The 25029-nt window shown below is 40.2% G+C and overlaps 1 protein-coding gene across 4 annotated transcripts in view; it reads left to right on the forward strand.

Annotated features, from left to right (window-relative positions):
* CNOT2 (CCR4-NOT transcription complex subunit 2) overlaps window positions 1-25029 on the forward strand; it is a 144316-nt gene that overhangs the window by 67995 nt on the left and 51292 nt on the right. For all 4 annotated transcript variants that reach the window (XM_065399995.1, XM_065399980.1, XM_065399988.1 and 1 more), the window contains one exon: window positions 22310-22432. In XM_065399995.1, coding sequence (XP_065256067.1) covers window positions 22322-22432 — 111 coding nt within the window. In that variant the 5' untranslated portion in view covers window positions 22310-22321. The remainder of the gene's footprint in view (window positions 1-22309; window positions 22433-25029) is intronic.

The following is a 25029-nucleotide window of genomic DNA, read 5'->3' on the forward strand; positions in this document are numbered from 1 at the left end:
AATAACAGGTAGGCAATTAACCAATATAATTTTTTTCTATCTTTAAATATTTCTAATGGATTGATGTCTTATTTTGAAGCACACCCAATAATATCTGTGCATATATAATATTTAATATATATGAAAAGTCATGGCATTTTATGTCTTCTCCTTCCCTCTCTTTGTCTATCTCTTCAGCCCCCAAAAGCATCACAAAACTAAAACGCACACCCCACACTCTTCTCGGAAAAACCAAGGAATGGAAACAGGCCTGGCACTTTCCCCTAAAAGTTGTCAAACTCTGGCTGTCAGACCAGTGAACGCAGCAAATTCCAAGATTGATCCTCCACTAATTGTGCCCCGTCTGATCCCATTTACCTTAGTGATGCCTGGAAGACAGGTAGTCTCCCAGTAAGTCAGGACCCAAGCCACATAGGACTTTTATAGATCAGTCAAACCTCTTAAATTGTATCCAGAAAGAAGAAAGTAATACAAAGCCATTGCAGTTGTTGTCTAAGAACTTGTGCAATCCGCACAAGGTCAGGGATGGTGTCCCTAGCCTCTGTTCGCCAGAAGCTGGGAATGGGCGACAGGGGATGGATCACATGATTATTACCTGTTCTGTTCATTCCCTCTGGGGCACCTGGCATTGTCCACTGTCGGAAGACAGGATACTGGGCTAGGTGGATCTTTGGTCTGACCCAGTATGGCCATTCTTATGCTTCCTATGACTAATGCTGTCAAATAAACAGCCAGTTGTGTTCTGTACTAGCTGTAACCTCAAAGTGGTCTTGAAGGGGTAGCCCCCTTTAGAGCCAACTTAGAAAGCACAAAGGCATGAATTAGTTTGGCAAGGTCCTGGTCAGGGAGAAATGGTTGTTATTCCCTTATCCAGATGTAAATGAAAAATTGTGGCTTGGGACTCCAATGCCAGGTGATTAAGAACAAATTGGGAATGAAAAGAACCTCTGTAATTTAGATTTCTCAAGCAGCGGACAGTTCTTCTCATTGTGGGAAATCGTAAATAGCGGGAGCAGGAACCAGTCCTGTAATATTCTCAGGTACCTTTCTGCCAGTTCATTAGCCTCATCTCTGGTTTATAGTAGACAAGGTTGTAAACAATATATACAATGATAGTGAAGGACAATGTCTGTAGCCTAATAGGGACAGAACTGGCATACTCTCCTTAATGAAGGGGTTAACAAAACATCCATTATACAGCACTGTATAAGGCTTGGCATATTACAGAAATACATATCCCCAGTTCTAGAGTTTTCAAGATGAGTCAGTCAAGACAAATAGATTTTTGTCAACAGTTGAGATAATAGGGAATAAAGGAATTGTTTATAAGGTAGGAAAAATTGCTTGAAGTGTGATTTTAAAGTAGGGACTTCAGAAAAAGAGAGCCAGAAGGTGCTTGGTATTGATGAAAACAGAGAAATTGTTCAAGCCATGGGGGCAGTATGATAGAAGGGGCGAAGACAGGGAACAGTAAGGCAAAAGAATTGAGAAGAGTGCCTTCCTCTAGTACATAACCAATGCAGCTTGCTCATTGAAGTGACCATGTCACCTCCCTCCTGTTTTAATTTCCTCCATTGAATCCCTCTCCTCTACGACATGTGAATTTAATAACATTTCTGCCCCTGCTAGTAAGGCTCCTAGATTTTGTCTTTTCCTACTCATTGACTCATCTCTTAGCATTGTCCTCTGCTCTGTCAAAATTGCCATCTTCTAGTTTTCTTCCATGTTGGCCCTGTGCATGAGCTGTTCTTGAAGACCACTGCCCATTTCCTTATTCAGACCCCTCCTCAATTCAGATTTCTACTGACACACCTATAGGAATCTACACAACTAATAATGGATAAGTGTAGGGACAGTTGGACACAGTTGATACATATATAATAAAAAATTAAAAATCACATGAAACAAATGAGATGTGTACAGGTCACCATTTTGACCACTTTGTATAGTGTATCCCACATTTGGGTTAGGTTTTTTTAGGCTAATTTTAATTGAAATATGAATTGACATTTATACTGTACTCAAGTGTGCTCTTTTATGCATCTTAACACAGTTGGCTACCCAGTGTTCTGACTAGTCACTAGTCAATCCATACTCAAACTTAAAACTAATGATTTGTGGATTTATACATACATTTGAATGTATAGTTTGCTGTTCTCTAGCATTTAAAATAGACCCTTCAGTTGCAAATGACTTCTTTAATCTGCATCCATCTCCCAAATATATAAATTATTCCCTCCCCTTTAATTACTGTTAGTAGGGCTTTTAACTCAGAAGATAGCTATTAACTGTTTAATATCAATACTATCCACTAGTTAATGACATACCAGTTACAGTGAGCACTGTTTAAAAAGAGAACAAATATTGTATCACTCTATTTTTTTATGTTTAGAATTTATACTGCAATGGGTTATTTATAAGCTCCTCTAAGGGACTCGATAGCATAATATATGAGCACCTCAGAAAGCTTCAGTGTAGTAGTCACAATACCTTTTATGATATCAGGAACTATGATCCCTACTTTACAAATGGGGATCTGGAGCAAAGAGATTAGCTGACTTGCCCCATGGTCACTGAGGAAGTCTGTAGTAATTCTAGGAATATAACCAAAATCTCTTACATTTGTCTGGTACCTTGACCACAAAACTATCCTCCTTTCTAGCAGGAAGTTGAAGACAAATTTGGGGCTAGTTTCTGACCTGATATGTTAATGAGGAAGTAGTTCAGCATAATATTGGGGTCTTCCACATCCCAGGCAAGTTCTCTAACTTTCTTTTTCCTTTATGCCGCTTTTCCTGGTGAGGGTTGCAGCGGCAGCATGGAGAGTAGGGAGGACCAGACCTCCTTGTCTTCCGCAACAGGTTCCACCTCCTCCGGGGGATTCCCCAGCGTTCCTAGGCCACCTGGGAGATGTAATCCCTCCAGCATATCCTGGGTTGGCCTCGGGGCCGCCACCCAGTGGGACATGCACGGTAGAGTTCCGACAGAAGCCTCTCAGTGGGCATCCTTATCAGGTGCCAGAACCACCTCAACTGGCTCTTCTCGATCCGGAGGATTAGCAGCTCTACTCCAAGGCCCTCCCGAATAGCCGAGCTCCTCACCCTAACCACTGAACCAAAAGTTTTAAGGTGGCTGCCACTGCTGCCATCACCTCTGTCACCACCATCATCATTTTGCCTGGGACCTGATCTGGTAGGCAGCCTCGGATCACCCCTACTGGATTGGGCCCTGCACACAACTTAGGCAGCCAAACACCTGTCTTCCCCTGATTTGTGAATTGCTCTGTGGCTTAAGTGTCTGGATGCCTGTTGGGAGGCAGTTGAGCAAATGCCCAACAACAGGAATATAGTTGCCTAGGGAACTTTTGCTCTGAAAAACTTAGGGGCTGAGTGAATTTAGGTGCCTACAGGGTTCAGCAGGAGTTTTGTGGATTGTGATGGAGCTAAAACTGGGACTTAGGTACCTAAGTACCTTTGTGGATCCCATGCTTGATTACTTTGTTAGGTCAGAAATAGCTGTGTATTTAACAGATGGTACAAAGTTAGTATTGTTTCTAGTTGATGAAAGGGCATTTATAGACCTTGCCTCCCCTGGTAATTTACATTAGCAAGTATTCACCAAATACTCTGGTGCTTCTATTGGTAGAATAATTAGTCTAAATTTTGATACCATGGCAGAATATTGACCTGAACCATAAAGCTCTTTAAGCAACTTAATGAAGTCTTTTGTGAAATACCACAAAAGTTTGTCAGCAGTATATTTCTTAATTTGCTTTTTGTCATTTTTCCTTTTCTGCTACTGATCAATTTATGTGCTGCTTTTCTTTGCATATGTAGAGTAAATCAAAGCTATTAATTGACAAGATAAAAATTGACTTTTTTCCTGAGAAATAATAAATCTAACATTGCTTTCTAAACTGTATCTGATCTGTTCTTGATTATTAACCATTTTAGCAGAATCCATAATGTTGCTTCTTGTGGTAATTTATTACACTGAGCAATTACTTTTTGAAAGTTTTTTATATTTTAGAATTTGGAGGGAGTAATATTTTTATCTTTCCATAGCTGTTTGTACGGTAGTATTTTTAGGGCCTTTAATATTTGTAGGACATCAGATGCTCTTCATTATTTTTTGTTGTTGTTGTTTCACTTACTGGTTGCATTTGTCTGAAAAGTGTTCTAAGTAGCACTAATGTAGATTTTTGGATTGGGAGAAGCACTTTTTCTTCCCTGCCTTTTGCTTTCTGTCTAATCATTTTATATATGTGCATAGTAGATGTAAATGATACCAGATCAGAATGGAAGAGTTCTACAAGAATGAATGTAAAAGTATTGCATGACTACATAAAGTGCCAGGCGTTAGAGAATCAATGAAGTGTATGTGTTTCCGTGCATGCACGTTAGCTCTACTCAGTTCTTTTTGCTTTAATCAAGGTTCACTTTGAAGTTTCCTCGGAGAACAACAGGAGACTGGAAGATACTAAATCCGCACATAGTTGACTTTAACCACACAGAAAATATACCTTATTTGCATTATCTTGTTGCACAGTTGTGAATGTCAACAAAATCAGATTTTTAGAAGACCTAATTAATGTTCATGAAATACACCCCTCGTAGAAGATCTTAGTTTGAAATGACACTTGTTTTACATGGTTTCATACCTTAGATTCTATAGTAACTAAATACACTCCTCTTGTAAATATGCATTTCCTAAGTTCAGTAAAATGACACATCCACCCCAATTTTGAATCTCTATTTTGTTTGCATTGTAATGCAAGATGATTGATTCTCTTGAGCTTTCTTTTTATATAATTTTGGGAAAGTTTCAACTATTTTTTCAATAAAAGTTTTAATTCAGTCTTTGACAGCATGTTCAGTTATATACTTCTCTGTAGAGCTTTGCCACAGGAACTTATGTAGCTCTTGTACTGGATCCATGTGGCTGCTATGTATGAGTATGACACTGAAAGCAGTTATTGCACATACAGAAAACTTGCTTTTCTATGTTATTTTTACAAAGTCTTGGTAGACACCATCTAATGCACTTACAAATATCCATTTTTAAGAGCATGAAAGGAATATGTGGTCTGAAAGTACTAATTTCTGTGCTCCTCTCACTTCTCTGAGATAAACAACTAGATGTTTTCTTAATTTTTAAATATCTCCTGAGTAATGAGTATTGTAATTCAAATTTCAACCTGGAGTGATATTATGTAGAAGTTTCAAGGTACTTAAGCTGTCATACTTATTTCTCTAAAGGAAACACAATGTAGTGTTTTAGGAGACAGGTTATATCTTGAGACTCAAAGTACTTTGAATTTATATCAAGTTTTGTTTAATCTGTGAACTGAATAGCTTGTTTCTGATTGTCTAATTATTTTAAAAGGGTTTTGTGAATTTTTGAAAAATAATTCTTTTATAAAAGCATATAACACTAGTACTGTAAGATTATTCTAAAAGTGACCCACCTTCCAAATTTCTTGACAGATTTGCTGATAGATATATTGTCAGTCTTCTGTTTAGTCTTTATAGTTTTGAATTTTTAATTTAACAGGCTTTTTCTGGTTTAAAGAAAATAAGCAAATGATGAAGACATTGACAAACCCCACAATTTAGTATTCTTGCCATGAATACAATAATGATCTGTTTCAGTGCTAAGCTACCATTGGGGGAGAGAATTATTTGGTTAAAATATTGAAACATAAATGCATTCTGGGATATTTCACAGCAGGACCATGTCTTAGTGCTACACAGGACAGAGTGAGCACACTGCAATTAAATAATAATGGGAAATAACTTTATTCTTAATTCCACATAACATAATTTATATTAGAAATGGTTTGAAATGAATATTATTAATTGTCACCAGTTTATGATTACATCACTAAACTAAATTCCCTCAAATTATGCTTCTGTGTTCAGGGCCAATGTTAATCTTTTTTTCTTTAATACTGTGATGAGAATCCATGAAATGAACCAGTCAGCCACATGTAGATTGAATATTCTAATGTATGTTATATAGGTAAAAGTGCCCTAGAAGAATGTTATTGTATAAGCATATAATTTTAATACTATTATAAAATTACTCAGTCAGAATATTTACCCAGTGAATGTTAATTGTAGAAATTGTCTACTTTCAAATATGCTAGTCACCTGGAAAAGTGGACTGTTTTTTTTCTATAACTGATGACCTGTCACTGACTTAAAAGGTTTTTTAAATTGTAAGATTTATCATTGCTTTAGCCATCTATTACATGCAATGTAAAATATATAGAACATGTTGATATATGGAAAGTAATGCACATTGGAAAACAAATTTCAAATTTACATACGTAAATTAGCTGTTATCACTCAAGACAGAGATCTTGGTGTCATTGTGGATAATTCTCTGAAAACATCCACTCAGTGTTCAGCTGCAGTCAAAAACATCTAACCATGTTAGGAGCCATTAGGAAAGGGATAGATAATAAGGCAGTAAATATTATAATGCCATAATGCCCTATATAAAGACATGGTATAAGAACGGCCATACTGGGTCAGACCAAAGGTCTATCTAGCCCAGTATCCTGTCTTCAAACAGTGGCCAATGCCAGGTGCCTTAGGGGGAATGAACAGAACAGGTAATCATCAAGTGATCTATCCCCTGTCGCCCATTCCCAGATTCTGGCAAACAGAGGCTAGGGACACCATCCCTGCCCATCCTGGCTAATAGCCATTGATAGACCTATCCTCTATGAACTTACCTCGTTCTTTATTGGCCTTTACAACATCCTCTGGCAAGAAATTCCACAGGTTGTTTGTGCGTTGTGTGTGTGGGGGGGGAATTTATTTTGTTTGTTTTTAAACCTGCTGCCTATTAATTTCATTTGGTGACCCCTAGTTCTTGTGTTATGAGAAGGAGAAAATAACATTTCCTTATTTACTTTCTCCACACCAGTCATGATTTTATAGACCTCTATCATATCCCCCCTTAGTCATCTCTTTTTTCCAAGCTGAAAAGTTCCAGTCTTATTAATCTCTCCTCATATGGAAGCCGTTCCGTACCCCTAATCATTTTTGTTGCCCTTTTCTGAACCTTTTCCAATTCCAATATATCTTTTTTGGGATGGGGCGACCACATCTGCACACAGTATTCAAGATATGGGTGTAACATGGATTTATATAGAGGCAACATGATCTTTTCTGTCCTATTATCTATCCCTTTCTTAATGATTCCCAACATTCTGTTCGCTTTTTTGATTGCCCCTGCACGTTGAGTGGATGTTTTCAGAGAACTATCCACAATGACTCCAAGATCTCTTTGAGTGGTAACAGCTAATTTAGGCCCCATCATTTTATATGTATAGTTGGAATTATGTTTTCCAATCTGCATTACTTTGCGTTTGTCAACATTGAATTTCATCTGCCATTTTGTTGCCCAGTCACCCAGTTTTGAGAGATCCTTTTGTAACTCTTCGCAGTCTGCTTGGGCCTTAGCTATCTTGAATAGTTTTGTATCATCTGCACATTTTGCCACCTCACTGTTTACCCCTTTTTCCAGATCATTTATGAATATATTGAATAGGACTGGACCCAGTACAGACCCCTGGGAGACACCACTATTTACCTTTCTCCATTCTGTAAACTGACCATTTATTCCTACCCTTTGTTTCCTATCTTTTAACTAATTACCAATTCATAAGAGGACTTTCCCTCTTATTCCATGACTGCTTACTTTGCTTAAGAGCCTTTTGTGAGGGACTCTGTTAAAGGCTTTCTGAAAATCTAAATACATTATATCCACTGGGTTTCACTAGTCCACATGCTTGTTGACCCCCTCAAAGAATTCTAGTAGATTGGTGAGGCATGATTTCCCTTTACAAAAACCATGTTGACTTTTCCCCCCCAAAATTGTTCATCTGTGTATCTGACAATTTTGTTCTTTACTGTAGTTCCAACTGGTTTGCCTGGTACTAAAGTCAGGCATACCAGCCTGTAATTGCCGGGATCACCTCTGGAGCCCTTTTTAAAAATTGGTGTCACATTAGCTATCCTCCAGTCATTTGGTACAGAAGCTGATTTAAATGATAGGTTACAAGCTACAGTTAGTGGTTCTGCAATTTCACATTTGAATTCCTTCAGAACTCTTGGGTGAATACCATCTGGTCCTGGTGACTTATTACTGTTTAGTTTATCAATTTGTTCCAAAACCACCTCTAATGACCTCTCAATCTGGGACAGTTCCTCAGATTTATCACCTAAAAAGAATGGCTTGGGTTTGGAAATCTCCCTCACATCCTCAGTCATGAAGACAGATGCAGAGAATTCATTTAGTTTCTCCACAATGGCCTTATGCCCATACCTTGAATACTGTGTGCAGTTTTGGTCGCTCAAACAAAAAAACAAAACAAAAATTAGAATTGGAAAAAGATACTGAGAGAAGGGCAACAAAAATGATTAGGGTATGGAGCAGCTTCCATAAGGAGGAGAGATTAAAAAGACTGGGGCTGTTCAGCTTGGAAAATAAATGATTTGGGGGGATATGGTAGAAGTCTACAAAATCATGAATGGTGTGGAGAAAGTGAATATGTTACTTAACCCTTCACATAACCCAAGAACCAGGGGTCACACAATAAAATTAATAGGTGGCAGGTTTAAAACAAACAAGAGGAAGTACTTCTTCACACAATGCACAGTCAACCTGTGGAACTCATTGCCAAGGGGTGTTGTGAATGCCAAAAGCATAACTGGGTTAAAAAAAATAGATAAGTTAGTGAAGGATAGGTCTGTCAATGGCTATTAGCCATGATGGTCAGGGATGCAACCCCATTTTCTGGGTGTCCCTAAGCCTTTGACATGCTGGGACTGGATGAGCGGGGATGGATCACTCAATAATTGTCTTGTTCTGTTCATTTCCTCTGACACATCTGGCATTGGCCACTGTTAGAGGACATGATACGAGGCTGGATGGACCATTGGTCTGACCCAGTATGGCCATTCTTAGGTTCGTGTCTGAGAATTATTTGTTGGAGTTCTTTCACTAAACTTGACTCAGCTGTGTTAAAATAATTGCTGTAATTTGTGTAACATTCTTGCCTTGTCTGTGAGGCTATTTAAAGGAGTGAATCAGATTTTTTTTTTCTAGAGAAGAATTGGTTCTTAATCATTTAAAAAAAATATTTAATAGGTGAATACAACACAAATATTCAAGCATTTCCATCTCACTCTGTACTCTAAATTATTTTGCATAAATAAAAGTGTCCTAGACCCATCCCCAAAGTTTCTTTCCAGACTACCCTTAATCAAGAACCAATTCTGTCTCCCATTTCTTGAGCAATTGGCCATATGTAGCAGTCTGGAGGTTGAAGGGGAAGCTTTGAAGAAAACGGGACTCTGGGGAAGTAGGTCAGATCCTGTTGATTTCTGGGATTATATCCACAGAGAAAACAGTATGATATTCCATGAAAGTTTTTTATATATCCCTCCTCCCCCCCCCCCCCCCCAATTTGCTAGATAGTCTACTTTAGTTTCTTATTCGAAGAAGGACTTTCATACTAGGCAAAATGTTCAGATAGATCATTCTAAAAATGTATATTGCTATTCTCAGTTTGTTTTAATACATTGTCAAAACTATTTTGTTTAGAATGGTGTGTACTGCTTCTACAAAGTACTCCTTTTTGATATTTTGGTGAAATCCTAAGAATTGCATCACAATTTTCCTTCAGTATGAACATTTTTCAGTTTTCAGCTTTTCTCCCCAAACCCCCTAATCAAACACTCTAAAGCGAAGATCAGTGTTCTCCCATAAATTGTTTTAAAGACTGTTTTGTAATTTATTAGATTTAGAATTGCTTCTGCATTTTCATGTGGAATTAGGCAAATGGTGCATGATATGAAAATGTTTTATTCTTAAGAGTGCTTTTTAAAGGTAGTTGTCACCTTGTGGAAAAATCGGAAGCTTCAGTTTTAGGATATATATATATATGACTGAAAACTAGACAGTTGGGCTTTGGTGGAGGCATGTTTCAGTGGAATTATTGTGCATTCCTAAATTACTGGTACATTCACTAGAAAGCCATGAGCCACAAAGTGCTATAGGGACCAGGGGTGAAATTCTGACCCTATTGAAGTCAATGGCAAAATTTGTGGACGCAGGATTTCACCTGTGTTCCTTGTCCTGGACTAATGTAACCACTGATATTGGAAGTTAGTCATAGTATGGGTATATATGAGTACTTATTACAGGCCAATAATCCATACTGCTCTGAAAAACTATTGTAAAGAATGGGTTTAGAGAAACTGACTACTCCTAAGTAATTCTCTGGCTATAAACTATTTTTCCTTTCCTAATATGCAATTAATTTTTACTAACTTCAAGATGAAGAGCAGTTATAGGATATTCTTGAAAACTTTTGTCCCATTCTATAGCAAATAGTTACAGTTAAACCTAGGGTTTAGACTAGTATAGAAAATGAAAAAGTGGTAATTATGGATTAGTTTTAAAACTTCACCTTTTATGCCTAATAAAAATTACTGTATTAAATAACCTTAATTTTTCTTCTGGAACTTCTTATTAAATGAAAATGACTGGTCTTTTATTCTAATAAAATCAATAAGAAAATAAACTGATTTAGTAGATTCAGCTAACACTTCTACCTACAAAGTAAATGCATGTATTTACTTTTACATAACTTATATTTTATTCTAGTCATACTTTGTTGTTTCTTTTCATAGACTTTTATGCACGTATGTGTGCTGTTTATTATAACCTGTGCTAGAAAGCTCAGAATGTGAAAAGAGGTTTTTTTATATGTTCAGTTTAATTTATATTGTATGGTACTTTGCAGTTGACTTGCGTCAAATTAGATTTATCTTTGGCACTCAGAAATAAGATGATCAACTACAATTTTATTTACTTAACATAGAAATTATTTATGTGGTCTGGTAAAAGTGGCTTCCAATGCATTTGCAAATGCTATGTTCTGACTTGTCTTGCAGCCTGATTCAGTGGCTTTTTAACTTCCTAAATCGGGCTCATACATAGTGAATTAAGAAATTGAAATAATACAAATAAGCAAATACTTCTATAAGAATTTTTTTGTTTTGTTTTAAAAAGACAAGTTAATGTTTCCAGCAGAAAGGAAAAGTAGAATAAATTTTAACTTGCTAGCTAGATCATTTCTACTGAACAATGCAAGACTCACTGGTTTTGACTAGTAGGAAGTTTTTGATGAAAATTAGGCAATTCCAGAGAGAGGTAATTATCTTGACTTATTGCCACTACTTCAGACAGCACCTTTTGGCAAATGCTGTTGTCTTTGTGAGGGACAAGATGGGATATCACTAAGTTCTTTCTTTAAACTCTTAGTCCAGACCTAGAAAGAAAAACATTTGTACCACTGAATACAAGTTTTTGGATCTGTTATGGGGTAAAGAAGAATTTTATCAATTTTAACATAAATAATGTAGAAATTTGCTGCTTTACAGAAAGATTTTTATATCCTCAATTCTACAAGAAGATTTCTTAATATCTTAGTGTACTGTTGAGTCCAATAAAATGATAAACCAAATCTCCCTTGGTGATACACCGCTACCTCGATATAACGTGACCCGATATAATACGAATTCGGATATAACACGGTAAAGCAGTGCTCCGGGGGGAGCGCATTTTGGTGGATCAAAGCAAGTTCAATATAACGCAGTTTCACCTATAACGTGGTAAGATTTTTTGGCTCCCGAGGACAGCGTTATATCAAGGTAGAGGTGTACCTACAATAATTTTGAAAAACAAACATTTAATAAAGAGAATTAGTTTTAGTATTCTAAACCCGTTACTTATTTGCTTCAGGCTGCTAAACTCTAATATAATTTAATTAATCTACATCCATATGAGAAATCTTAAATCACTGGTGATTAAGGAAGAGATCTTTTTGAAATTTGTGAAGACAGAAGTTTATAGAAATGTTTATCACAGAAATCAAACTCTGTGCTAGCAAGGCATTTGCTGGTTATTGACCCAAGTGTTCACGTTCAGCAGCATACTTTGTTGCACAAAACACTCACTGATAACATTTGTTTTCCCTATGAACGAGAGAGATTATTGTTTTGCTCTGAAACGTTCCCCTTTTTTCCACACGCAAACACTCACTTAGAGTGCTTACAATCTCTAAATTTTCTAGCATTAGTTTTGTCGTCTGGATGGAGCATCTGGGACACAGCCATTAAGACAATAAGTGGTCAGGTTGAATTGATGATGGTTCTGCTAATTCAGCGTGGACTGGAAGTCTCAAGCACTTCAGCTTCACTAGGTTAACTAGTCCTTCTAACTTCCTCCCACAACGTGGTGTTTCAAGTTTTACGGTCCTCCTTTTGTGACCCCCCACCTCTGCCCCTGGTGCCTCAGATATCCCATGTGGCAATTCTTCATTTAATAAGGGCCACTATCTTGCATGGTATACAGTGCTGAGCATTATTCACTCACCGCTGACAATATGCTCAGCAGTGTACAGAAGATAAGACAAGGATTTTACTTTAAGACAACAGACAATGGTCAAAATATCACACACTTTGGGGGCAGAGACCATTTTGTGTGTGCGGGGGAGAGAGGGGGGGGTCCGTGTATTTTGCACAGTGCCTATCAGTGGGCTCCTGATCCATGTCTGGAGTTTTTAGCTGCTACTGCATTATAAATAGTAGTGCAGATAATTTTTTTATGCACATATAATAGCACCACTTGTGGAGGAGTATGGCCGCACTGTTCAAGTGAATTGTGTTTTGAAGCAGTATTTAAGACGAAAGGATGGATGTTTGTTACACGGGGTAGGAAGGGCAGCCCAGTTATAGGGGACGAGTTAAAGAAAGATGCAGGAGTGAGAATGGAAGGAGTTGATGAGTGCACTTTACTACAATTTAAACTGCAAAGAGCTGAAGCAAACATGTATATAAGCTGCTGGTACTCTAGTGTTAGCTATCCACATCTTTTTTTCTTTGTTGAATGTCTATTCTAGTGAAAACCTTTTGGAGCTGTACGTGGGCCTGTGTCATTGAACCTGCTCAGGATCTAGAGTGATCAGGTGATCTGAATGGAGCTCACCACCTAAGCTTACAGCCAGCAGGTCTACATTAGGCTTACTGAAGAGAGTATTGAATGCAACACTAAGTGATGCTATGAAAATATTGAGGGGGTGAATATGGTACAATAATGTCTAGTATAATAATTTATCAATTTATCAAAAACAATTTTTGACCACCACAATTCACCCTCTCAAAAAACAAAACAAACACCAACAAAAAAACCCAAAACCCACATACCCAGAATTGGCTTTCATCCTCCATAATTGCACTACAGAGCTCCCTAAGAATTTTGGGGAGGGTAAACGAGAAGGTTCCTTAAAATACATGGCAAACTTAGCGGATACAAATTAGATACAAAGTATACATTGAGGGATGGAATGTTCTAGATAGCCGGCAACCCCCGCTGTATAAGAAGAACCTAGCACAGGGGTTCTCAAAACAAATTTTTTGGTGGCCTCGGGGTGTGGCCAACAACTCTTGCTGGTGGCCGCTCTGACAATTTTTCCTAAAATACTTAATTTTAGGAAAAGCAAATAAACATGCACAGATACATGTCCATACCTTTGTAATTTATTTATGTAGGGATTTAATTTTTTTTTGCAGACTCAATAATAAAAAAATAATGCACAGTTGTCTCAGTTCTTTACTGGACTGAAACAGTTTTCTTTTCTTTTTGCTTTTTGGGTAAAAGGTGGATGTCTGTACAAAAATTCTACCTGGACTTTGCTCGTATTCTTGTGCTCTGTGTCATGAAGCAGGAGCCCCTCACCCTGCCGGGGAGCTGCCAAACCCTGGAGCAGATCACAGCTGTTGGGCTGCTGCGGTAGCTACAGCAAATGTAAACAGCAAGTGCGGCCCCAGGCAGGGGAAGCACCAACTTATCTCGCTGTCCCTGTCTCCTGTGGACCTTCAGCAAAAGCCTGCCCTGGGGAAGGTGAGCCGGGAACTCACCGGCTGCCTGTGGAGTCCCAGGCTCCCGTGCTGGGCAACCGAATGCCACCTCTGCCTCCCCTGACAAGCCACCTCCAGCGCTGCACACGCCAGCCCCACGTGTCTCCAGAGGTGCTGCCCAAAGACCTTGTGGTGCAGGGCGCTGATCCCTGCTGCCCCCCCAGATCTCTGCCCATGCTGTTGTGGCTGCAAAAAAATCTGGGGGCTGCATGCGGCCACAGTGGCGGTAATTGATTTACACTGTTCGAGCTGCCTGTACCTTTTAACCCTAGTGGTCATCTTACATTGGTTTCATTTTCAAGACTACATTTGCTGGGAAAAGGGCTAGAAACACAGCTTTCATTTGTATTTTAAAAATAATTATTCTCTCTCTACATTTCTAGTTCCCTCCCAAATCATGGGCCGAAAGGCTGGCTGTGCTTTAGTGGTTGTCGGAGATCCTATCATAGAATCATTTTCATGCTCCATTTCTCCCACCCTCCCTGCACAGTAGAAGTATGATGAAATATACATAATCTGGAAGCTGGTGACATAATGCAGTTAATATACTCCATAGTTTTTCCTACAGCTGCTATGTGTATGTCAGTGTTTTCTTACCCTTTGCTGCTGCAGTCACAAAATATTGGCATTAATTATGTTAACTTTCCAGCCTACACAATGCTGGACTCTGGAATCCCTTGGGTTTTCTTTTAGACAAATCTAATGGCACTTTCTGCCTCTTCATTCATGCCTTTCAGAAACTATTGTGCAAAATGTAACCCACTGAAATAACAATGTGGACATAGTACTGCCATTACACATTAAAAGTCTTCTCTGCCTCACCTTCAGCCATTCAGATTCACACTTGACCAAAGTGACCCCTTGATTCTGTTGCTGTGATTCCAAGATGAGTTCATTAGCCAAGGGAAAACAAAAGAGATAGGGTGAAGGATGAAGTACTTTGCTTTCCCTGTTAATTTATTTGGTATCTGATGGGACTCTGTGATCTACCAGGGACTGCATCACAATGGGGAAGTAATCTTTCTGGTTAACTTTTTCTGATGGTTCTTGTGGCTCAAGAATGAGCAAGTGAGTTTTATCTTTAGCTCCACCATGGTTGGTAAAGCCCACTTGCTCTCAGACCTTCTTTCTGTTGCAAGGATATTTCTAATAGTTGCTCAGTTTTGTGGTGCTTTTAGTTATACACACCTGTGTTATGACGACTTTGATTAGACAAAATATGTGCCAGTGAGCATTGTTCTATATTTGTAGTCCGCCTCCACAAGTGTTCACACAAGCTATTTTTCATCTTGTAGGCTCTCACTGTAATATTGTGGCAACAATCTGCAGAGAGATCTTAAAAAAATTTTCTTTCTCATTCAGAAGTTTGCCAGCTGTAGGCTGGAACATGGTTTAAAACCAGCATGTCTTTTAGGCCAGGTTTGTGGTTAGTTAAGTTTGTGAAGTGGATATTAATGTTAGGCTGCTTCATCAGCTAGCTGCTTGTTCTGGGGACAGTTCTTGAGCTGAATACTGTGATTGCAATTTCAGTATCTTCTAATCCCCCCGATTTCTCCTACTGCAGTTAATGATCCTCAGCAACCATCTGATTCTGTCATGCTATTGATTTTCTTATAAAATCGGGTATTAATGTAAAACGCCATCACTGTTATTCCATGGTGTGATCCATGCTGTGGTTCACACTGAGAATGGCTGGCAGTACTCTTAGTACTCTGAAATTCCGTTATATGCATACAACTCCCAGAAAGCACTTCAGCTCACACAGTGCTTCATTGTATAGGGGGAACAGCCAGTTCAAAAACTTACACAAAAGCTCCTATTCTTAGCAACAATGCAAGTCATAGGCTTTGCCTACACTATCTGTGTTTCCCCATATAGCTATACCAGCAGAACCCCATAGTGTTAGATGGAATGTGTGCCCAGAGACAGTTTTCCTGTTAGCACAATAACAACACCTCTCCACATGACAATAGCTGTGCCACATAGCTATGCCTGCTCAGGGATACTTCCTGCATAACTGTGTCAGCTAGGTGTTTGGTCTTTTCCCAACCCTGACCAATATAGTTATGTGATCAAAACTTTGTGCGTAGTGTAGACCTGGCTCCACAATCACTGATAAAGCCATGTAAGTGCCTGTCAACTGGGTACACTCAAAGTTAAGACTAATTAAAGGTGTGAAGTTGAAGTGCATTAATTCCTTACCAGCCACCCTGCACCCACCTCTTTCCCCCCCCCTCCCCATGAAAGAGCACTCTCATTCAGAAGTAACGTTGCCTTAGTTAACTGTAGCTTAATCATCCTTTTTGTGGATGCACCAAAATCACTGTCAAAAAAGTGTGGATGTTGTCTTGATAGGATTCAGCAATCAAAGCAACTAATTGTATTCATACAGTCCAGTGTCCCTATAAAATGCCATTGCTTAGGCCTTGTCTATACTACACAGTTTTGTTGGCAAAAGACAGCTTTTGCTGACAAAACAGAGGAGATGTACACACTACAAAGCTACTTTTGTCAGCAAAACTGTCCTGTTTTGCTGACAAAATAAAACCACCTCAACGAGAGGCATAAAGCTTTTTGTGGCAAATTTAAAGTGACAAAGTGTCAGTGTAGACGCTGCCATTCATTATGTTGCCATAACTGGCCTCCCTCAGTATCCCCAATGCCCACTATGACCATTCTGCTCACTGTTTTGAACTCTGCTGCCCTGCATACAGCTACATAGGCATGTAAAAGCTCTGGGAAGCTCTGACAGCTGGGGCAGCAAAGAGCAAATCATTAATGTGGAATCCTATACTGTAGTTCTAATTTTAGTTGGGCATGTTTCACCTTTTTCATTGTGCGTTTCTGTGGTGTTTGGTTTCTGTCATACCTGATGTATTTTTACTGTAAAGTTTTTTAAACCTACAGTAATTACACTTTTTGAGATAGAAAATATCTATTAGTGTGTGTTTTGATGACACCAATGTTCTCAGAAGGTATTTTTATTGTAATTAATTGCAGAATTTCACCGTAATAGGAGAAGGGCCTACCTGTCTAAAGGTTTTCCTCTTTACTCTCTCATGCAGGTGCAAGGGATACTGGAAAATGAGAACTCTAGATGGGCCTCTCAGGGTATGTCTACACTGCAATTAAAACCCGTGGCTGGCCCATGCCAGTTGACTTGGGCTTGCAGGGCTTGGGCTAAGTGGTGTAGACGTCGGGCTTGGGCTGGAACTCTGCCTGCGTGGTGGGAGGGTCCCAGAGCTCAGGCTGCAGGCCAGCTCAAATGTCTATACCGCAGTGAAACAGCCCATTAGCCCAAGTCCTGTGAACCCAAATCGGCTGGCATGGGCCATCTGCTGGTTTTTAATTGCAGTGTAGACATACCCTCAGAGGCTATAGATTTACTCCCTCACAAGAGAAGTAGTTGGTTGATAGGCCTAGTTCCTCTTTGTCCCTTGCTTAGGCGTAGCTTCAACCAAGGATTCCTGTATCCTACCCACACAGGGTGTAAAGCAACTTCTTTTCTCTCATTCTCTCAAACAGAGAAAAGGAGTGGATAATTCCCTTAGCCTGTTAAATGCTCCGTTTCATCTGGTAGGTGATGATTGCATTTTGAGACGATTTAGCACAGCTGGGATATGCTTATAGTGCAACTTCACTATATATCTGATAGTCAGTTGACTACATTGACGTAATTTGGGACACTTCTTTGTGTATTATTTTATATTGTCTAGAATTGTGCTAATTACTTCAGAGAAAAATACAGTAGATTATAGGCTCTTGCCTGAAGGAGTTTACAATCTAAAGAATAGTTATATTCCATTTCATTGTAATCAAATTTTCACTATAACTGAATTCCACTTTAAAGTCTTCCATGCACAGTATTTTAAATGTTGTTGATCAGTACAGTAAATGAGAAATATTTTACTATCTAAATACAGCTAAATTTCAGTAGCTGCTGTTGAGTTTTTCAGAGTCTGGACTGTCTTGTGTGCTTGAAAATATCATGTAAAGTATACAAGTGTTTGATAAATGCTATATGTGGATTCCATGTTAACAAAGAGAACCACTCTCCTTTCATATACTGGAAGCAGCAAAATGATTTTAATTGTAATGGGGGATGAGTTACTGCTAGTACAACAATATTAGCACTGAGTTATTCACAGTTTCTATGGAGTTTCAGCCAAAAAAGCTGAAATTTACTGAACTACATATGGCCTGCACTCTGAGTATAAAAATCATGGCTTCAAGAGTAGTAGGAATTTGTGCAAATAAGTTGGTGTTGGGATCAGCAGCAATAAATACTTTCGATTAGCTGAACTGCAAGTGTGGGTTAGGAGCTTGTATACAAATACTTTAGTGGAGTTAAAATATTTCAATTATTTTATTTAAGAGTTTGGCTATGCATGATTCAGGGCATTTGGTAAGTTGACTGCCTAATGGGATCAGTGAACAACCCCTCCACTCCCTTATATTTCATTGTACACCTGGCAAGATGGCATATTTTCTGCTTTGCTCTGAAGGATCACTAGTGCAGAAGGTATGGGACCTGACTAAAGAATTGCTCCCATCCAGCCAAGGCTCACCATTCCAGTATTCAAATAACTCCCATACCAATGGTGCACTAACCACATTGCTGCTTAGGGGAAGTTCACAGCATTTTTGATGATGCAACTTCCTACCACTTCACATTTTATGCCAAAGATGTAGAATGATGCAAATTAAAGCTGTGATTGAAAATTCACAAGGTGATATCAGGACTCATGCTCCATAGTTAGTAGTGTCATTTATTTTCTAGACTTTTTTCCAGATTCTTTTTTGATATTTCAAGGAGTTAGAGTTGCTTAAACATGCATATTACATGCAGGGAGACAACAGGTTGAGATTGCGACTAACATCCTATCCTTTTAAATTCTAGGACAACTTTGACGAGCCAATCTTTTTACACAGTAGGCAGAAAAAGGTGCATTTTCACACATTAGTTGATTATGTGAACCCTTGCTGTGGAGGGAAGTCTATTAGCTAGCTGAGGTGAACTCTACCAAGCACCAATGTGACAGTGTAGGGTACATCTAAACCAGCTAGCATCTGTTAAAAGAACTTGGCCTGTCTGCACTATGGTTTTAAAAATACACCTTTTTTATTCTAGTGTACACAAGGACTGTATGGCTGTATATATTGTTTGGGTCAGAGAATACTGAGATACCATTTAAAATACAGATTTTACAAAGCTTTGCTTCAGCTCCTATTTTAGTTAAGTGTATAATTAATGTTTTAATGTATCTGGTTTTATAGCAGAACGTTTTGATGTTGATAAAAGCCCAAGGGGGCTGCACTGTTGGATGTTCAGTTACCTCCTTTTCTTAATTTTATCAATACAAAAACTACATTAAAAGAATACTGTTTAGATTGGGTAGTCAAGCACTCAAAAGTTAGGAATTTACAGTTGGTTGGTTGCCTGTGCAACCTTAGTTAGCCCCCTTATGAATCCACCCTGTGCATTGAATGAGGTAGGGTTCCTGGGGAAAATAGTGTGTGATCCTGCAATTAAGACTATATAATTAGAGCCCTACCAAATATATGGTCCATTTTGGTCAATTTCGCGATCATAGGATTTTAAAAATCATAAATTTCATGATTTCAGATGTTTAAATCTGAAATTTCATGGTGTTGTAACTGTATGGGTCCTGACCCAACTCTGAAGGCAGGAGTGCAGAAGGGTGGCATGATATGGTATTGCCACCTTTTCTTCTGCGCTGCTGCTGGTGGGGCGCTGCCTTCAGAGCTGGGCGCCTAGCCAGCAGCTGTCACTCTCCGGCCACCTACTTCTGAAGGCAGCGCAGAAGTAAGGGTGGCAATACCGCAACGCCCCTACAATAACCTTGTGACCCCCCACCCACCCACAACCCTCTTGTGGCAGGACCCCCAGTTTGAGAAACCTTGGTCTCTCCTGTGAAATCTATGTAGTATAGGGTAAAAGTACACAAAAGATCACATTTCACGGGGGAGACCAGATTTCACGGTCCATGACGCGTTTTTCACGGCTGTGAATTTGGTAGCGCCCTATGTATAATGCATATGCATGTGGGGCCAAATTAAGATTAAAATGGCAACTGTAAATCTGGCATTTCCTAATGAATGCTTTAGTTTGAAACCCAAATACATACAAAAAAGTTAAGAATGTTAATTTCCTAGGTTTTGTTTTTTTAAAACGACAAAAGTAAAAGTAGGTCTGTGTGTGTGTTTGTTTGTAACTCTGGCAATCTCCCCATCGTGCATCCTCAGCAGAATTTGAAGCCTGAGCCTTTGGCACAGACTTCCACCACTTGAGCTATAGGTGTAACTACAGTAGCTGTCAGAAGAAGGATTTTTATCCGAGAGTGTGGGGGAATGAGACACTGAAGCCATGTTCTGTGTCTGGGTGTGTCTGGCCTAGTTTGTTCCCCCCATGCCATCCCCAAGAAGTCAGGGAGCTAGCTCCTGTGCACTTGGAGTGGTGGGAGGGATTGGCATGGGAAGCCAAACCCAGCTCTCAAAATCAACTCTACCCCACCCCTTGCCACACTCAGGGCCGGCTCCAAGCACCAGCCCACCAAGCTGATGCTTGGGGCGGCACCTGGAGGGGGGCGGCGCGATGCGGCGCTCCGGCCCGAGAGCGGGGCCGCGACTAGGCTCGCCGCCCTCCCCCGGCGCTCTGGCCACCGGGGAGAGCGGAGCCGCGGCGGGCTCGCCGCCCTCCCCCCGGCGCTGCCTCTGGCCGCCGGGGAGAGCGGAGCCCCGGCCGGGCTCGCCGCCCTCCTCCCGGCGCAGCCTCTGGCCGCCGGGGAGAGCGGAGCCCCGGCGGGGCTCGCCGCCCTCCTCCCGGCGCAGCCTCTGGCCGCCGCGGAGAGCGGAGCCCCGGCCGGGCTCTCCGCCCTCCCCTGCCGGGGGGGGCGGGCGGCGGGAGGCTTTTTTGCCTGGGGCGGCAAAAAAGCCAGAGCCGGCCGTGGCCACACTGACTCTGGCAGTTCCCAGGTACTACCAGCAAAGTGTGGTGATGGTGCTGCTGTTCTGGCAGTTTGTTTGAGCTGGACTTTTTAGAACATTCAGCGGTTTTGAGAGGCTACCAAAATTTCCCAGCGGTTGAAGGAAAGCAAGGGAGAGGAAATAGCAACTAAAAATTTTTTTTTTTGACAATTTTGCTAAATCTGAATGGAATTTTATGGGACAAAGAAAAAAGGCATTTCTACAACCTGAGAGGTTTCCCTCAAGTGAATATCGAAGACTGATTGCAAGCATGTATGTGTTAATGCTTCTCAAAGAAAAGGGTGCAAAAATCCTTTAGAATGGAAAGTGTTAAACAACCTGAATATAAGGGTTCCTACCAGCTCCCCCAATAAGTGTGGCTTTGTAATCTTTTATTTTTTCATAACTATTTTGGAGTTCCTTGAACCAGAAATCAAAATGACTGCTACAGAATATCAGAAATATCTGAGAATGAGGCACTGAAGTTCATATTTCTAACCAGGCTTTTTTCTTTTCATTCTATAGAAATTTCCACATTAGCAGGTATAATTTTTTTTTTATCATTGCACTGAAATGCTTAACTGGTATTCTGAAACTTTGCTGAAAGCAAACAAAAACTTTATATGCAGAAGTACACTGATCTAAAAGAAGTCTCCTCGTGTTCCACAACATAATGTATGCTTTTGCGCCTCTGATCTGGAGCTCTGTTAATATAAAGTTAATGTAATGCTTTTCCTTTCGGGTTTTAAGGGACCTTGAAATATCATAAAAAGAACAGGAGTACATGTGGCACCTTAGAGACTAACAAATTTATTAGAGCATAAGCTTTCGTGGGCTACAACCCACTTCTTCGGATTCAGTGCCCTACTCATAGTTTCTCAGCTAGAGATAAAGGTAGTTTAGTTCCCAGAGAAGTCCTAGATAGATGGCCTGGATCTACTTTTCAAATTCAGCTATTTGAGAAAGATTAGGGTTGTAGCCCACGAAAGCTTATGCTCTAATAAATTTGTTAGTCTCTAAGGTGCCACAAGTACTCCTGTTCTTTTTGCGGTTACAGACTAACACGGCTGCTACTCTGAAACCTGAAATATCATAGTAATCCAGTAAGAGGGATGACAGTATTTCCTTATTTATTTAGCTGTTTATCAAAACTTATTTTTTAGTTCTAGAATATGCCCATGATATGTTTATGCCATTCTGTAGTACAGAAGTATTTCTCTAGCATAAAAAGTGACCATTAATATACAAATTACCTTATCCCTTTTGCTTCTTTAGAAAGCTACTGTGTATAGAGTGTAATCATGTTTCTTATCATTTAGGTGACAAACAGCATGTTTGGTGCTTCAAGAAAGAAGTTTGTAGAGGGGGTCGACAGTGACTACCACGATGAAAACATGTACTACAGCCAGTCTTCAATGTTCCCACATCGGTCGGAAAAAGATGTAAGCTGAGCAAACATAATATTTTGCCCTTTAATAATGGAGTAATCTCATAACAAGGTGTATGAAATTGAAATAAGGACAGAATGTCCTCTACTCCAGGGTATTTCTTTAAGCTGTAGCCTATGTAAGTTAGTTGGTGTGTGGACCTCGCAGGTAGTTCAGATGAACTGCTTCAGTGCCCTACTCATAGTTTCTCAGCTAGAGATAAAGGTAGTTTAGTTCCCAGAGAAGTCCTAGATAGATGGCCTGGATCTACTTTTCAAATTCAGCTATTTGAGAAAGATTAGGAGCATGTCCAACCCTGTCCGTTGCACAAGAACATTCCTTTCTTTTTTTGTCCCCGAGGTTGTTTCTCTGGCCCATTGTTGAAGCATTGCTTATTCTCTAAATAAAAGCTACTCCTTCTTTCACAGGGAGTGCTACCATACACCTGACTCCTTCATGGCCAAATATGCATAGGACTTGCTAGCTTCTGGGTCCCATAGGATTGAGAATTAAATTGAGGATTATGATTCGAAAAACAAATCTCAAATCTACTGGAAAAAAATAAACTATATTATTCCTCCTCCCCCCACCCCAAGGCAGGGGGATTCTTATAGTTCAGAAGCATGTAGAAGGACAAAGTTCTTCTAGAAAACTCAAAATTGAGGACTTAGCTTGGCCCCCCCCCCCCCCCAGTGTAGACCAGGCCCAAGTCGGTCTAAGTTACGCAACATCAGCTACGAAAATAGTGTAGCTGAAGTCGACTTACTTAGAGCTACTTACCGTGGTGTCTTCACTGCGGTAGGTCGACTGCTGATGCTCCCCCATCGACTCCGCGTACGCGTATCACTCCGATGGAGTACCGGAGTCGATGGGAGAGCGCTTGGTCGTTGATTTATCACGTCTTTACTAGATGCGATCAATCACTCCGGAGGTAAGTGTAGACATGACCTTAGTATGATTATGCAAAGCATAACGGTCTATAGTAGTTTGTTAGAACACCTTTCCCATGATTGTCTCCTGTTCCAGCAAGGCATATCCTTTTGAGAGGGTAACATTACGAGATGGAATACTCTAGCCCTTTACTCCTTTAAGGAATTGTTTGACTTGACACTTTTGCAGCACTGTCACTATATATTTCCTTTCAACAGCCAGGCCCTTTAGAATTTTTTTTTCAAGTGGCAAACCGAGAGCTTTTTCCTTATTACATTTTAGTAAAGGAAGGGTTCTAGACCCTCTTTTAAATGCATACTCTAGATGTAAAACTATATTTTCTGCCTCTAGCTAACTATTTATATAGTAACTGTCACTATAGTTTTCTTCTGGCTTGCCATTTAAGATAGCTTCAACACTAAGACTTTACCAAGGTGAAAGCAGCAAAACTAAGGGGAGGGCACCTGAAGTCTTGTCTTATAATTGGATGACTTAATGCAAGTGGCTGGGCAACAAACAGCACCACAAGTAGTTCAAGAGATTGTAAGAGTATTTGAGAGCCTTGGTTTAGGCCTTGTCTACACTACAGAGTTTTGTTGACGCAAGTTATGCCAACGATCAAAAACTGGTATTATGTCGCTTGTGCAAGTTCACACAACGCTCCTGTTGGCAGAGAGCATCCACAATTGGTGCTCTAGCATTGATAGTGAGAGCAGTGCACTGTGGTTAGCTATCCCACTGTGCTACTCGCCACCTTCTGCTGCTAGGAATTGTGGGAAGGTGGAGTGGATCGCAGTGCATCATGGGTGTTGGCTCATCATCGAATTATGCAGTTTTTTCCGTCCCATCATTCCATGAGCTTCTGACTGCGTTTTGCGGCATTTTTCAACGGCCCATGTTTACTGTGTGCCCTCCATCTCCGTCTGAAAGGATGGATCTTGCACTGCTCTCTACTGTTGTAGTCACTGTTAGGAACAGATCATGGCTGGTCATGCAGTATATCATGAGCATCTAATCTGAACAGGAATCAGAGGTGCCTGACCTGTTGCATACCATGGAAAGAAGCAACACCAGATTACTTTTGGCATTCACAGAGCAGCTGCACATGGTGCACCATTGCTTTTAGGCTTAGGAAATAAGCACTGAGTGGTGGGATTGCATCGTTATGCAGGTCTGGGATGACCAGCAGTGGCTGCAGAACTTTCAGATGTGGAAAGCCACCTTCCTGGAACTGTATGCAGAGTTTGCCCTCTCAGTGGAGAAGCGTGTGGTGATTGCTGTGTGGAAGCTGTCAACTTCAGACTGCTGCCAGTCAGTCGCGAATCAGTTTGGAGTCGGGAAGTCCACCATTGGGATTGCATTAACAAAAAGTGTGCTGGGCCATTAATCGCATCCTGCTATGAAAGGTCTATGACTCTTGACAATGTGTGTGAAATAGTGGATGGCTTTGTGGTAATGGGATTCCATAACTGCGGAGGGGCAATAAATGGCAGGCATATCCCAATTTTGGCCCCGGACCATCTTGCGACGGAGGATATTAATAGAAAGGGGTACTTATCTATGGTATTGCGGGTGTTTGTGGATGTTTCACTGACATCAACACGGGGTGGTCCACGAAGGTGCTTGACGCATGCATCTTCAGGAACACTGGAGTGTACAGAAAACTGCAAGCAGGCACTTTC

This window comes from Emys orbicularis, chromosome 1 (genome assembly GCF_028017835.1).
Source record: "Emys orbicularis isolate rEmyOrb1 chromosome 1, rEmyOrb1.hap1, whole genome shotgun sequence".
NCBI classification, from domain to species: Eukaryota; Metazoa; Chordata; order Testudines; family Emydidae; genus Emys; species Emys orbicularis.